Source organism: Varanus komodoensis, unplaced genomic scaffold, assembly GCF_004798865.1.
Source record: "Varanus komodoensis strain SLA01 unplaced genomic scaffold, ASM479886v1 scaffold6_4, whole genome shotgun sequence".
NCBI lineage: Eukaryota > Metazoa > Chordata > Lepidosauria > Squamata > Varanidae > Varanus > Varanus komodoensis.
This window is the reverse complement of record NW_025336347.1, coordinates 14,927,341-14,943,820: the sequence shown is the minus strand read 5'-3', so window position 1 is coordinate 14,943,820 and position 16,480 is coordinate 14,927,341. Positions and strand designations below refer to the sequence as shown.

Here is a 16,480-nt window from a genome sequence, read left to right as displayed (position 1 = left end):
CTTTCCATCAGTGTCTATCCACAAGCAGAATGGACACTGCTGGCAGATTGAATCCCCGCAAAAGCACACAAGCTCATTGTGCACCCCCACTTATATTTATTTATTTACTTATTTATGTATTAGATTTATATCTCACTTTTTCCTTACAACGAACTCAAAGTGGCTTACATCATTCTCCTTCCCCCCTCAATCTTACCCCCACAACAACAACTCTGTTAGGTAGGTTGGGCTGAGAGTCTGTGACTGGGCCGAAATAACTCAGTTGGCTCCATGGCTGAGTGGGAACTCGAACCCAGATCGCCTGAGTCCCAGTCCCATGCTTTCACCACTACATATCTTAGCTAGAGTGTTGGGAGATCCCCCAAAGCAGATCTGGAAGGGGTTTATTTCAATTTTGAAGAGGAGAAAGGAAACTCTTGCTGAATTTAAAGCATTTATGGGGCTCAGGGGTGTTGTATTGATTTGGCATTCACAGTAAATATTGTACCATAGAGAAGACATCTGCTATAACATTTACTTAGCTTTTCCCTTTTGGGATACTTTTTGGTGAAAAGTATGCATTTTAATTATGTCTCTGACCCTAATGATATGTTCTGCCCATTATTTTATGTGTGCCCCCTTTCAGACATTATAAATTCAGTTGCTTCTAAATTGTACATCTTTTCTAAAATACTGTTTTATATTTGTTGTGCATGTGCTCAACCTTTTCCCGACCCTACGGAATAGCCACTGCATGTCTGTTTTCCGAGGTGCTTTGTTCCCCCATCTCCCTGTGGCACAAAACTGGCTCCAAGCAGGTTTTTAAATGTATGAGAGTAGTTGCTATTTAGGATAGTGTATTTATTTTCTAGTTTCTGAAAGTGCCTGATTTATAATTAAGTTGTGGATAAACAGCTAGCATAAAGCTTGCGACCATGTTGTATCCATTTCTGGGTGACATTAAAGGAAAGACAGACAGATGTAAAAGCTTTGTGTGGGATTTTGCACCTGAGTGAATTTTAATCACCATGGATTTTATCAGATACTGGGAACCAGGCAATATCCGTAATAGAACTGGAGTATGTTTAAACTGTATTATGCTGAGAGAATACTCATGGGGGAAGAAAATCAATTACAACCCAGAATTTCAATACGTTCTGAATGAGCTGCTTGCAAAATGAGACAAACAAAATGTTTTGCACTCATCTGCCTTCTTCAATTTAATTGTTTTCTTAACAGGAAGTACAGCGTTGTACATCTGACATGAGCATCACTGCTGAACATTCCAATCACCCTGACAACAAGCACAAAAACAGATACATCAACATTTTAGCATGTGAGTAATAAAGACCATAAGAAAACCTGTTAACAACAGCAAAAACTGCTGTGCTAAGAATGCAAGTGTCCTCAGCACGAGGTTAGTCAAAGCAACAAAAATTAATTTCATCAAAGGGACAAAATGTCCTTCTGTTGAAATTGCAGACTTTCTGAGAGGGATAATGTTGTCGACAGCTTGATATGAGATTCTTGTGGATTTTGGTTAGAAAAAGCATCCCTCGCCTAAACATTTCACAATGGAATGCTGTGGATGAAATTTCTGTCTCACCTAATTCTGAAACTGACTTAAGGGCAGGCATTATGAAGCAAAAGCTGACATTCATCATTGCTAATGGATGCAATGGAACATTCTCTTTTTCTCCTCCCTGTTGCAGCCCTTACGTGTCTCCAGAAGTGGAGGGTACAGAGGCTGCAGGATGGAAAGATTCACTCCTGCCCCTGTCCTGCTGATATTGGCAGGAGACCACAGATGCGAATTCATCCAATTTGCTTAATTGGCAGCTCTTAGGATTCTGTTGCTTCCCAAAGTGCCTATTCACATTTTCAGGTGCTCCAAGAAAATCCACAATAAGCCGCAGTAGCTGTGTTGGCCATTATAAACTTGAAAACAAAGAAAGAAACCCAAGTCCTTATTAGTGTGATACTTCTATTAAGCCAATGAAAAGGTCACCAGAAATGTATAGTTTTTAATATCTGCAGATCTCTTTACTGAGCAAGTCTCCTCCACATTCCATATTGTGATCCTGATCATGCAGTTACCAAGACTGCACAACCGAGTCAGCATTTTTTCTGACCTGATGGAAAGATTGGGAGATCTCAAAATCTCCAACACTTTTGGTGACCTTTTCATTAACCTGTCAGGTTATGCAGTGGCCTATAAATTTATAAAGAAATAAATGGACGAACAGGAAGTTATCAAGAGGCACTAGTTATTTTTTCTGAACTTTTTTGTACAAGAAATTATTTCACTGCAGTAGTTTCTGATATGGAACAGATAAACTGGTGGCTTTAGTTTGCATATTAATTTCCAGTTAGTGTCATATAGGTAGTGAATCATACCCAAAAATATTCACAGATTGTATCCATTTTAATTCCCTAACATGTTGTGTTCGTTTCCCTTTTCTGCAGATGATCACAGTAGAGTGAAGTTAAGACCTTTACCAGGAAAAGACTCGAAGCACAGCGACTACATTAATGCCAATTATGTTGATGTAAGGTTTTTTTGGTTTTTTTTGCTTTCTCGCTTCTTTTGAGAAAGAACAGTGTTACAGAAGAAACAGAAACCATTATTGCTTATATACTTCTTTCGTATACTAACTTCAACCCCTAATTCCTCAAATGTTCAGCAGGAAAGGCATCTGTTTCTTAATGTATACATTATTAATATGCCCGCCATGCAGATACTTTCATCTTGCTTTGCATTGTGGTTTTCTTTGAAGGGTTACAACAAAGCAAAAGCCTACATTGCCACCCAGGGGCCTTTAAAGTCGACATTTGAAGATTTTTGGAGAATGATTTGGGAGCAAAACACTGGAATTATCGTCATGATTACAAACCTTGTGGAAAAAGGAAGAGTAAGGGCAATACAGCTTTTCAATACCTACTTTTCTCATTTCTCACCCTGAATGTGCAGCTTTTTCTTCAAATACGTTAAAGGCTGGTATCTGTTCCATTAATTATAATATAATACAAACTGGTATTTACAAGTATATACTTCCATTATTACTAGAACCATTCTATAAAATCTATGCTCAGAGAAGCTTACCATAGCTATGGGAAAAGCAACACTTACTGAACATCCATAATCATAACAGTTTGATAGTAGCAATAATAAAAGTATAAATATCATTATCAAAAATTAATTAGACTAGCAATAGCAGATTTATACAAGACAGTATAATAGGCCATAAATACCATGAGCATAACTTTTCATAAATAAAAATCTGACTTTAATACACACAGTACACAATCCTAACTAAAGCAACATTTCTATAAATGTATATTGAATGCCTACATCCCCTAGTTGTGGTTAAACATTTACACATTCTTTGTAAACTTATTCCTACTAGACCCAACACAAAACACCACCAAAAGATACATAAAGGCCACACAGAGCAATAAGAGGTTTTAAAAAATCCCAAAGCAGTCCAGAAAATTTAGCCAGAGTCTGAACACTCTAAGCCAGGCTCATCCTTGCAACAGGTTGATCAAGGGGTTCACACCTGTTCTCAAATCATCAGCAATAAGAAAAGGATACCAGGTAATTTGAGTGTCTCCCAAGAACCCTCACACCACGTTTGCCCTTTCACCCTAGGGAGGTTAGGCCCTTACCAGTACCTCTTTTTAAGAGACAATCCAACAGTGAGATGTCTTTTAGAGTTGCCTCTTTGAAGGCAACCCACCACCTTCAGCACATTCTGAAGGAACTACTTCCAGCCCAGTAAGGACTGGAAAGCACCAAGTAAGACATTTTTGCTGGCAGGGCTTCCCATGAGGGCTCCTGGCAGACTCTGGCTCCACTGTACTCTCTCACTCATTGAACAAAAAATACCTGAGAGATGAAAGAAAATAGAAGAAAAGAATGGGCTGAGAGGAAAGATAGATGGGGTAGTAAGAAGGGCTGAATATCATGTTGATTTGAAATAACCCGCTAGATCTCGGATGGTAGCCTCCTAGTTGTTAATCCCATGTTTTCTAGCGTGCTTCAAAATCTAGTACCTTATGCTACCCTTCCTTTCCTCAGAGAAAATGTGACCAGTACTGGCCAACAGAAAACAGCGAAGAATATGGCCATATCATCGTTACATTGAAGAGCACAAAAGTACACGCTTGCTATACGGTCCGCCGCTTCACAGTCCGGAATGCGAAAATGAAAAAGGTGAGGAAAGTCATTGCAATGTGGTTTAGGCAAAAAATGTCCCTCAGGGATGTTGCTGTCAAGTGTGGTATACACTAATCAGCTGTCCACTAGATCAGCCTCCCCTAACCTGTTGTCCTCCAGATGTTTTGGACCCCCTTTCCGATCAGTCCCGGCCAACCAACCCACTGGTCCTGGAAGTTGTTACCTGAAACATCTGAAGGGCAGCAGGTTGGGGAAGGCTGCACTGAATCGTTGACAAAATGTATGCTTCAGTATTGTTTGGCATACAGCAAAGGTGCCTGACATATACAGAGGAAATGTGTCTGCACATTTCAAGAACTTGAAAAGGTTAAAGAAACTAGAAATGTTACAGAGCAATCCAGTGTATGTTTAGACAGCTGGCTGGGGAATGCTGGGGTTGTAGGACTTTCTTCATTTGAAACATGCACGGGGCGCACCCTTAACACATCGATTGTCTGTCCGCCCATTCAAAGCTGGGAATGATGGAAGGGCAATAGATGGAACTTTGTACATTTCCTCCATCACTGGGCTTCTCAAGCCTGGCTCCGGTGAATCGCCAGAAATCAGAATGTTGGTCTGAACTTGGCTGTTCTTGCCTTAGACACAAGAGATAATCAGATGAAACACAATGGCAAGGGTTAGGACTATGTGTATTGTCAAGATGCTTTGCTGAGCACTAAATGAAGAATACACAATAAATAAATAGAGGTTATGCAAGGGATGAGAAACCTGTGGACATCCAAATGGCAATAAGCTCAAAATCCCATCATCCTCACCCAGCACAGCCAGTTTTGGGAATGCTGGGAGTTGTAGCCGAACAATATCTGAGGCCCACCCATGCTTTAAAGCAAGCAAATTCAATCAGGAGAAACTGTGAAGTACCCTTAGGTCTCCTGCAAGGCCATGGCACAAGGGCTGTCGCATACTGAGAGCCATGGGGTGATCTCACAGGATGAAGCAGCCTGGCCTGCAAGCATCCAGGTCATGACTACTTGTCCAAGTTGGTATTGGTCATCTGAACCCAAGACTTTGAGCTATGCAAGGGCTAAACTACCCTTACATAACCTTAAAAGGAGACATGAGTGCTATGGGGGTTGTTTAACCCTCACAAAACCCACCATTTCCATGTTGGATGACATAATAAGCCATGGCCATGACTTGGATATTCAGAATGGCCTCTCAGGGTGCCATGGTTTGTTGTGACTTAAAACACCCACAAGAAGCCCCAGTGATCAAGTGTATCTAGTCTCAGTGTTCACAAAAGAGCACCTAGCAGAAATTGCCTCTTAAAAGGAATTGAGGGAGAATCCAAGAGCGTTAGACAGGCAAACTAGTTTCCCCCCAATATAGAGCGCAAGTCAGTTTTGAAAAGATGCAATAACATGGCTTGTTGTTGTTACTTTGCATTTATATCCCACCATTTTTCATCCTGTGAAGAACCCAAGACGGCTTACATAGTTCCATTTTATCCTCACAACAACCTTGTGTGGTAGGTTAAGCTGAGAGTGAGAGACTGGCCAAGTGTTGCCCAGTGAGCTTCATGGACAGATGGAAACTAGAACCTGGGTCTTCCCAGTGCAAACACTCTAAAAATTCGATATACCTTTTCAAGTAGAATCCCTCTTGTCCTGGGTTTCTCTACTTCTGCAATTTTCAGAAGGAGATTAAATGAATAATAATAAAGGCAGGAATGCAGATAACTTGGAGTACCAGGCAACTTTGACATGTTAAACTGCCAACTCTTAGATGAAAGAGGAGCCTTTTTCCTTTAATATTATATTTATGTATTAATATTATATTTAATATTTATTCTACCAATAAATATTTTCTGATTGTATTGTTCCAAGGATGAGAGAAACTACACCAGGGAAACCTCCTTTTGACACTGAATCATTAAATGCAAGATTACAAGAGCTTTGTCTCTGTCATGGGACGATATCCCAGCTGGTAAATTGGGGCTGGGGTGCTCAGACATTTACATATACAAAATGTACAGAAGCAGGTATTTGAAAAAATAATGTTGCTTCTAGAATGAGACAGTTGCTTTGCATATGCAGTTTCCAACTGTGTTACGGAGAAAACACACTCTCAGCAATTTGGCGTAGGATGTAGAGCAGAGATGGTGAAACCAGTGCCTTCCAGATATCATGGTGCTCCAGTTTCCGTCCACCCTTGGCAGCAGGGATCCAGAGATGCACAGGATTCACCCTGTTGAGGTAGAGGAATAGATCTCCTGGGGACCAGTCGCTCTGTTGGTGCCTTTGCTGGGGGGCCATGGATCTGCTCCTGAAGAGCCATGGACCCACACTGTGATGCGTCACGGCACAGCATCTCTGGGGTCTTGAAGACAGACTCTGCTGTCAAGAACGCCCAATCCTTGCCCCCCAGCAACTGGGCATTTGCGGAGCGAGCTTAAGATTATTGCCATTTTTATAGCTAGTCAAAAGAAGGACAGATATTGTGCAAGGAGCATCTCATGCTTAGAAAAGGCATGGTCCTATCCTTATCTAATGTGTTTTCTCACCACACATGTGTTGTCCATTCTGGATCCAAAGGGGAATCCTAAAGGACGTCAGAATGAAAGGACAGTCATACAGTACCACTACACACAGTGGCCTGACATGGGCGTGCCAGAATATGCACTGCCAGTGCTGACTTTTGTGAGAAGATCCTCTGCAGCCAGGACTAGCGAGACGGGTCCAGTGGTTGTGCACTGCAGGTACGTCTGCACAGGATCAACCCCATTTTGTGTGCATCGTGTTGTAGGTCACCTCTTGTTACTTTACCATCTCTCTGTATTTAGATCTCCTTCTGCATTGTGTGCATTACAATAGATCTCATTCATCCTATTCTTGTTCCATGGCATTGTCCACACACGCACTTTGGAGTGCAAGTTTTCACGTGGACATAAAAGGACGTTTGCCTGTGGCAGGGTGTACAAACAGCAAATGTATACACAGTGTTTTTATTTGAATGGGGACTAGTAAGTGAGGAACTGAGCTCAAGCACAGTTAACTGGGGGAACTTAGCTCACACATTCACTGGATTCAAAAACGAAGCAGGATCTAATTTTACAAAGATTATTCTCAGCTCTATGCACAAGTATTACTGAGAAGAAAAATGGCTTGCTTTGTATGCACAATGCTCCAGCACATAAAGCCATATGCTCATTCTTAATAGGCTTAACTAATAGGTAGAAAAGACACAGATCTGGGAAATTTGCATTTGCCAAGTATGAAATGGCGGTGGTGCTCAGGAAATGGCAGAGAGGAAGGTTGGAGGCCTTCACATCCAGGAAAGTCTGGGGAAATAGTGGACTGTGGGGGCGGAAAGGGATAGATTGAGGGGAGAGGGGAAAAGAAATTAATCATGACCTGATGTAGAGGAAAAAGAACTTGACAACCGCACTTCTGGCTTGACTTGCAAAAATGTTAAACATGCAGACCACCCTTGCTTGTCTCGGTTATAGTACCAATTTATAATAGATGGGGTGTTAGCTGCTTAGCATTTGGGTACCTTTGAGAACAGTGTTGTCCAGGAATAGTCATAGAATACCCTTTAATAGTGATAACAGGTTGGCATGATACAGATGGAGAGATTAAATGGAGGCTAAGTTGTTGTTAAGGACCCTGAGGCTGCAACCCATTTGAGAAATGTCTGTTTACATAGAGAGTCTTGCCAAGACAGCACCTCCTGAATCTTTCTCAGTTAGATCAGAGGTTTAGCACTTATCCAGGGTTATGTGGTAGCCGTTTCTGTACACTTTAAGCTCACTGCCAGACCACCAAAGCCAGCAACATGGCCTTCAGCGTTCAGTGGGGACAGCAGCAGGACGTGGAGCACAAGCCTGCGCAAAACCGAGCTGCAAGTTACAGAGCTGGTGGAGAGATTTGTGCTACATGCGGACCTGGGCTCAGACTCAGCGAGTAGAGTTTGCTAAAGAGTAAGATGTTCTGTTTCTGGGTGGGCAACATACTGTAAATAGATCTTGCTGAACCTGTTTTGCTCTGAAACAGCAGCATAACTGACTCCTAGCTCAGAACTCTGGGCTAAGCACCAGGATAGAAGAGGGAGCTGGAGAAGGCTGTGAGGGGTGATCGATGTAACACTCCTAATGGTGGATGTCCAGACAAGAAGGAGGAGGACCATTCTCACTCACAGGCTGTTGTGGCATTTTGCATTGATTACTCCCAGGCTAGGCCCGGGCTGTGTCAAAGCAGAGAGGGCCTATCATTGCTTCTTACCAGTCATAGAAGGGGCAGTAGAAGGTAGAAGGTGCAGTGAGGCGTCCTGCCCCTTGATTCCCTTCACTTCTGGCTGGCTATTCAAGTCCCTCTAGCCCAGTGAGAATAAAAGGAATGATTAAGAGTGCTTGGAATATGGCTGACGGGGCTTCTGGTCTGGTTGGGAGGTGGAAGCACCTCAGAATCAGGTCGTGTTTCCCACCAGAGCTATTTACCGGCAGACACAAAAGGGGCTCTCTTAGATAGTCAGCTGGGTGATGGCAGAATAAGTGGGTAGACATTCACAGGAGTTCCCCAGGGATAGGGAGACCTTCCCTTTAATCAAGGTACAGTTACATGTTCAGGGTAGCTTTTTGCTGTGCACCATTCCCAATGACAATGATTTTCCTGGCAGCTGTGCCAGTCTTTCCTTTTGTGGCAAAATGGATCCCCAGCACTAACATGTCAAGGCATTGTCGAATAAATCCAAGGGCACAAATTCATGTGAATGGAGAGCCAGCATTTTGGGAGCTCCCTGTAACCCCAGGAATAGGGAGGATGCACAGCAGAGAATTAAGTCTGTGTAACTGTAATGCCATAAGGCCATTGCCTGAATCCAGGACTGAACCAAGGTCTGTGCAAACTGTTTCTGGCTCACAACTCACTCGGTCCACTCATTAGTGGGAAATTCCCCTATAGATAAGGATGACTTATCAGGAGCTCCTAACTTTGTGTACATTTCAGGCATTTCCAAGTTTTGCGGCAGAATTTTGTTTCTAGTTAAATGAAAGCTAAGGCTCCTCCTGCAGTCAGTCAGCCTGTGAAACTTTGAGGAAATGCAGCATCCCAGCAGTTCAATTAAAATGGAACGTTTGCAGTCATGCATTGCGATACTCTGAAGAAGACTTCGTGAATTTCAAGGCTCTCGTGTCAACAGTAGTATTTAAGCATGGTGTGTGTTTTTTACTGGTACTTAACTACGCTTTCTCTTGCATCTCTTTTGGCAGTGCTGGTGTTGGCAGGACTGGTACCTACATTGTGATAGACAGCATGCTGCAACAGATAAAAGACAAAAGCACAGTTAACGTCCTGGGTTTCCTGAAACACATCAGGACTCAGCGCAACTACCTCGTCCAAACGGAGGTGAAAATATGGAGACGTATTCATTGTCATAGCAGTGAACGGTTAAAATTAAATCTTTCTACACAGAGAAAGATTTGCCAAGTATAATTTCCATGAGACTTTCTCTGTTGAATACATACTATGTTTCTGATATTTGTTTTAGATTCAGCTTGGAAGGGCATGTAGATATTATTTATCATTTGTGTAGCACTTAAAATAAATATTTCACAAAGAGTTTTTAAAAGGCCAAAAGCTCATGGTCATATGTAGTAACAAGACAGAAGTGGGACTTTTAATATGTAAAGGTAATGAATCCTTTATAATATGCAGTGCCTTAATTTAGGTGGAGAGTTATTGAGAAAAATTAAATGATGTTGCCCTAATTCCAAACATGTTAAAAACTTTTTTGGTAACAGTAAATCATGAAAACTCTGAGGGATGGTGAGGACAGGAGAGCCTGGAGGAATGTTGTCCATGGGGTCGCGATGGGTCGGGCACGACTTTGCGACAAACAACAACAAATCATGAAAATATTCATAGAAGAAGCAAGCTGTGCCAGAGAGGAGGAGGAGGAGAATTCCATGCATTAAGAAAAGTGAAAGAAAGCACAGAAAATGTATGGAGGGGGGCAGGGGAGTAAAAGAAAATAGAACAGGAAAACTACAAAGTGGTCTAGGAGGTAGTAAAGTTGTTGCATGTATAGCGCTTGCCTCTGAAACGCCTGAGCTCCAGTCACTCACAATGGAGTTGCTTTGAACTACGCCTTGTTTGTACCTGCCATTCCAGGAGCAGTATGTATTTATTCATGATGCCTTGTTGGAAGCCATTCTGGGGAAAGAGACTGAAGTTTCTGCCAACCAGCTACACAGCTACGTTAATACCATTCTTATACCAGGCATTGGAGGCAAGACTCGACTAGAAAAACAGTTCAAGGTAAGCTTCTGCCTTTGCCCTCAGCCCTGCTGCTCTTTCCAGGTCAAAGTACCAGATTAAAACTGGAATTTTATCAAAGGGAGGATGGTCTGAAAAGCGTGTTCCAGTCCCCAGGAAGAGAGTTCCCATTGGCACTGTACTAGAGGCGGTACAGCACAGCATCTCAGAGCGTGCGTGCCTCGGACTGCAGCCGGGCTCCTGGATTCAAGGGCAGAAACAGCCAGAGGCACGTGCACACGGACACCCGCTTTAGCTCTGTTCAGAGTAAATGAAAACACTCTTGTTTGTAAAAAGTGAGTGTGGGAAGAAGAGGGGACTGACCATAGAAGGCAGTGATCCTAGAATCATACAATAGTAGAATTGGAAGGGGCCATGAAGACCATCAGGTCCTCGCTGTTGCAGGACACGGTTTGCACCATCCCTCTCAGGTGGCTGTCCGGTTTCTTTCTGAATGTCTCTAGTGAGGGAGGGCCCATGACCTCTGTAGGCAGCTGGCTCCACTGTCGTATTGCCGTGATGGTGAGGAAGCTTGTCCCCCCTCGGTCTTCTCTTCTCAAGGCTGAACATGACCACTTCTCTCAGCCTCTCCTCATAGAGCAGTGTTTCGAAAACCTGGATCATTTTTGATGACTAAGTCCTGCTGCATTCCCCACACCCACATTTCCAGTATACTATGTATCAGATCCCTTGTATCAGTGCAGACAGAGATAGATCACTGTAGATCTCTCTCTCTCTCTCTCTCTCTCTCTCTCTCTCGCTCATATTTAACAGTTTGCAAAGTGCAGCCCTCAGGGCCACTTCCTCCACTGTCTATAAGTTTCCCCAGCAGATTTTCAAGAAGCGCAAGGGGAAGGGGGAATCAACAAAGATTGCTTTTCCACAATTTGCCTTTGGGATTCCTGCCCTCCCAGATCCATCCATAGGACTTTATGCTGGATCTGACTTTAGTAAAACTGAAACAATTAACAGATTATAATCTAAGAGTCCCAGATTGTAAAGTATGGTTTAAATGTATTAAAATACCTGTTTGGGGAATGGCAGAGGCAGTATGAAGAGTCTTTCCAGATCTTACAGCGTCCTGTATATTTCAACATTCTGCTAGTCATATATGAGTTTCATACCATCTCATACCTGAGACTCAGTCGGAACACGAATGCTATATAACAGTTCTGTCACAGATTCAGACTACAGTCTCCCACTCATTTCTCTGGAAGTAGGTCCTATTAAACTAAATGGGACTTCTGATAGCACTGTGACCTCAGCCTCCTATGGGCATTTCAGCTTCCTACAGTTGGCATCACTGCAAGCATGATATTTGGTGGTGTAATTCAGGTGAACAGGCAACATAGCAGAACAAATTTGTTCAGTGACAGGATACCATTACAGCTACTCTCTGCATCATTACAACTGTTTGTTTGCTTGTCACACCTAAAGCCTTTCTTTCCTGCATGGAGTTCAAGGCTGTGGACTTGTTTCCCCCACCCATAAGCAGGCATTTTATCTCAACATAGTTTGCTCTAAGAAATAGTGACTGGCCCAAGATTACTCAGTGAGCTTCATGGCTATGAGCAGATTTTAACTGGTCTCTAGTCCCTTGAAGTGCACCTAGTCGAAGCTACATTAGCACACCCCAACCTGGTGCCTCTAAATGCATCGAGTGGCAATTTCCATCAATCTAGAGCAGCATGTCATGGAAACAGAGTGGAAGCTCTCTTGGTCACGTGGCCCAAAGGGCTACCAGGACTGGAGATACCCTTGGCGGCTACGAAGTCCTGAAATAACAAACTTGCATGTCTACTTCCTATATAGCTCCTGGCAAAGCATGCTCGTCATCATGAAACTTACCTCTGGCCTCCTCCATCAGCCAGGGAACCAGGTGGACCAAGCCTCACTGGGAGGCTGCACCCGCTGCCTTCCAGGGTTCACTTGATGCTTGTGCATAGGTGTGAGCCAGCCAGACAGCCTTGGCTACTGGGCTGTATAGAAATGAAAACTGATGATGAGTCCACTGTTCACTGGGCGTATAGAGTCAAGGCTTGAGCAGATTAATCTCACCTCTCCAAGGATCTTGCCCACATCATATGACAGTTTTAAAAATTAAAGTATCTGTAACAGTAGAACAAACCAAAGCTACGTTCATTGTATCTGCATTAATTATGACATTTAAGTGGGAAGAAGTGCAAGTGGCCTTATGTCTAGAGTGACTTGCAGATTGCACCACCGAAGTATCACACAGTTAACTTGGTATGCAGAATAGGTTATCCTGGAAGTAACTGACCTCAGCTACAGTGTTCATGTTTGCAGTTGCAGTAAGGATCCTTAGGCATAGTCCTGTTGTAATGCCTGATCACTAAATGAGGGAGCTTTTCATTTCCTCAGTGTTGCTTCTGACCTGTGTCTACCTTTAGGGTTTTGAAAATAACTTTAGAACCTGTTAAATCACATTGTCTAAGGGTGGAATGGAACTCCATAGTGATGCAGACCTGTGCGAACTGTAGGTCCAAGAAGTATTTGTATAAATGCATTTCTTTAGGCATAATATGGGTTCGCCTGGTATTTTGAATGTCACTAGCAGATCTAGCAATACAATTTGGTCTTCCACCCATTCAAGTTTCTCAGATGTGTGTGTATTTTAAAAGAACAGCTAACCAAAGAATGCTTCAATCTTGTTTCCACTTTGTTCAACTCTTTCAGCTGGTTATGCAATGCAATGCAAAATATGTGGAGTGCTTCAGTGCTCAGAAGGACTGCAACAAAGAAAAGAACAGGAACTCATCAGTAGTGCCATGTAAGATTGATTGCTCCTTTGAGTCTGACTGCTGCTTGGCATAAATTACTTCTGCTAAGTTCTGGATTGTGTTTACATGAAGTGTTGCAGGCCCTGGTTTGGATTGTTAAGCATTACTGGGTCAAAGCCCTCTTTAAATAAAATTGAGTTGCTGGTCCTGGTGCCAGATACCAAATAATGCATTCCAGGACGAAATACAAATCAGGAGTTTCAGACTTTGTGAAAATCAGTATAAGAGTTTTATATATTGTTGAAGGGATCTTAAAGTCATGTTTCAGCATCTTTGGGCTAACTCAGTGATGCAGCTTCACCCCTCAAGGAATGCTTTTCATAAAGCATCTTCTCTGAGCCTAATGGTCATTACTGCTAAGCAAAGCTTCATTGGCTTGGAGAGGAGAGCACAGAGAAGGGGTGCCTCACCTTTTCCTTGCCTGGCATTCCTCGTATAACTTTTTCCCTGCAGCTGTTCCCCCATGTTCCTCCATGGGCATGCGGTCTGTCATTCCGGCCTGGTGAGCCCCCAGCTCTCTCTTGAGCTAGGCCTTGCATAATTTAAAGATCTCCTAATGTGTCTCATCATAGGCAGAACATGCAGTAGTTCTGCTCTCTAGGCCCAAGATACATTTCCCATTTCTTTCTGGGCTGATATAATTGCTTCCCCTCAGATGGCCCAGAGAGCTTCATGTTAGAGGAGGAATATGCTGCTGCCTGTTACTTGGTGCTTTGGGCATTCTGGGGTTAGCAGAAAGTCTTAACATGGTATTCCTAAAATGAAGTCCTCACACGAACTTGTCTTTAATCATTTCATCTCCTGTGTCAGTGCAGCATGTTTCATTGCGCTGGGGCTGGCCCTGGGAGAGATGGCAGTTGTGTTGTGATGTTTCTGCTGTGATTGTGAGCTCCATTTGATTCGACTTTTTGTTTGATATTGCAGCTGAGCGAGCAAGGGTGGGACTGGCTCCGTTACCTGGAATGAAGGGAACTGATTACATTAATGCCTCTTATATCATGGTAAGAAAATCAACATTCCGGTGCAAGTAAATCAATGGAAAATAAGCAGATATACGATGCCTCCCTCTCTACAGAAGATGAAAGAGCATTTTGTCTCGTATTCCAATGAAATGATTCTGAGGTTTGTTTGTTATTTGTTTCCTCAAAGAGCACTGTGCGAAGCCCTGCTGAGCATCATAACATGCTGCTAAGAATTACGAGAATTTCCATTTTTATAACGTAAAAAATAAGGATGTGGCCCATCTCCTCCTATATGTGTAGTTCACAGTATGAATTTGCTACAGAGCTCCTTGGAGTTTTCAAACTCTCCTCCCACCATAGCAGGCCAAACGCCCATTCCAAGTAGCAGCTGGCATGCTTCAGTGCATGTGCATCTGTCAGAGAGCCGAGTACTTAAAGGGGCCATTCAGCCCCAAAGGGAGCCTCTCCCGCTTCCATATAAGCCTGAAGTACTTGATCCTGCCTAATCTTGGAAGCTAAGCAGGGTCAGGCCTGGTTGGAATCTGGATGGATGACTTAATGTTGTGAACTGCTCAGAATGCTTTGGCTACAGGTGGTATGGAGATGTAACGGATAACAACATCAACAACAACAACACAGAACTCTGGGAGTTGTATGTGTGAGCAAGAGGAATATATCAAGCCCTCCGTTTCAAAACCTCACAGTAACCTGTTCTTGACTGTTGGGCAGTTCAGTATTATTTGCAATCACATCCTGCCGAAGGAGCCTTTATAAAGCATCCTAGGTGACACTTATTGTACCAGAAACTGAATGAGTGGCATCACAGAAGGAACACAAGATATCCAACAACGATGCCTCGGGGACCATTCTTTCTAATTAGCATAAGCAATTATTAGCTGCAGCTCATCATATTTGTTTCCAGTATGGCCGTCCTTACTCAGTAGGTTGCCATTCCTAGTGCAAACCATTCAGTTAAGTGCTACATGTTTACTGAGTTTATTTTAAGTTTACATGTTCCCCAGTATTGTTGTTAGGATAAATGAAAACAGCGGGGAGCTGAAAAAAATAGCAATCAAATGCACTAGTTTTGTCTGTTCTCAAGCAAGAAGATTAATGTTGCCAAACTATTCCATACCCAGCCTAACTGCTATGTTTGGTTTCTGCTTTGAAAGGGCTACTACCGGAGCAACGAGTTCATCATAACACAGCATCCCCTGCCACATACAACTAAAGATTTCTGGAGAATGATCTGGGATCACAATGCACAGATCATTGTCATGCTTCCAGATAACCAGAGCTTAGTAAGTTTCTTGATTCCGCACTCTGTATATTGATGATGCAGCAGGGAGCAAGAACTGGGTCACTTAGCTACACATTCTGGCTGTGTTTAGGGGAAGGCGTAGTTGATGTCTCAGTTAACAGCTCCACAATCTACAATATCCTAAGAAGCCTGGAGGGAGGGAGAGGAATGGCTAAGTCTTCCACTGTTAAAATGTCCAGGCTCTGTCCGCCCTACTGTGAAGACAAAGTCAATCCCCTGAACTTTTTCTAACAGAAAGAAAGAAAGTCTTTGCTGCTTTTGTACCATTCACCCCTGAAGGCTTTCAGCTTAACATCATGTCCATGGACCGCCACTGAGAGATTAATCTGCCTGCCTCAGCAACAAAATATGTAGATTTATTTAGCTAAAGCTCTCAGGAAAACATACTTAACATAAAGAGAAACCAATGATTTTATGATTACTGTTGCACTGTATCCCTATAAATAGGAGTTGGACATAGCTGTTGTTTTTATGGAATGCCTACTCAATTCATCACAATTCTTTGCTGGACATTATTTGAGTAGCTTTGGTGAAAGGCAGCCATGCACAGTGACTGCGTTTGTGTGACATGGCAGCAACCTATCATGGGTAACTAGCCACAACAGGTCCTTGTTTTGTCCACACGCAGACCGCTTTGCTGGTTTCTTCCTAACTCGCCAGGCCCAGTGAGCAGAAAAGCAGCCAAGATCATAATGGACCTTCCCAGGATAGCTAGTTGCTTCATGGGCTACAACTCAAGTTTACTAGAAGGCGTATTCTTGCAACTGCTCTGGGGTTAATTCTCCTCAAAGTAGTTCTTCATGCAGGGCATCATTAAACTCACAAATCTGATAGCACATGATGCCCATCTATGTGGAAAGCTTTATGGAGGATAAGGGTATCGATGGCGACTAGTCTTTATTAGATTACACTGGTATCTTGCC

At 42.9% G+C, this 16,480-nt stretch overlaps 1 protein-coding gene across 6 annotated transcripts in view; it reads left to right on the top strand.

Moving 5' to 3' along the window:
• Window positions 1-16,480, top strand: part of PTPRG (protein tyrosine phosphatase receptor type G) — a 634,931-nt gene that overhangs the window by 603,934 nt on the left and 14,517 nt on the right. For all 6 annotated transcript variants that reach the window (XM_044451810.1, XM_044451808.1, XM_044451807.1 and 3 more), the window contains 10 exons: window positions 1,219-1,315; window positions 2,446-2,528; window positions 2,757-2,891; window positions 4,061-4,195; window positions 6,754-6,917; window positions 9,429-9,564; window positions 10,330-10,476; window positions 13,171-13,264; window positions 14,199-14,275; window positions 15,409-15,537. In XM_044451810.1, the coding sequence (XP_044307745.1) occupies window positions 1,219-1,315; window positions 2,446-2,528; window positions 2,757-2,891; window positions 4,061-4,195; window positions 6,754-6,917; window positions 9,429-9,564; window positions 10,330-10,476; window positions 13,171-13,264; window positions 14,199-14,275; window positions 15,409-15,537 (1,197 nt within the window). The remainder of the gene's footprint in view (window positions 1-1,218; window positions 1,316-2,445; window positions 2,529-2,756; window positions 2,892-4,060; window positions 4,196-6,753; window positions 6,918-9,428; window positions 9,565-10,329; window positions 10,477-13,170; window positions 13,265-14,198; window positions 14,276-15,408; window positions 15,538-16,480) is intronic.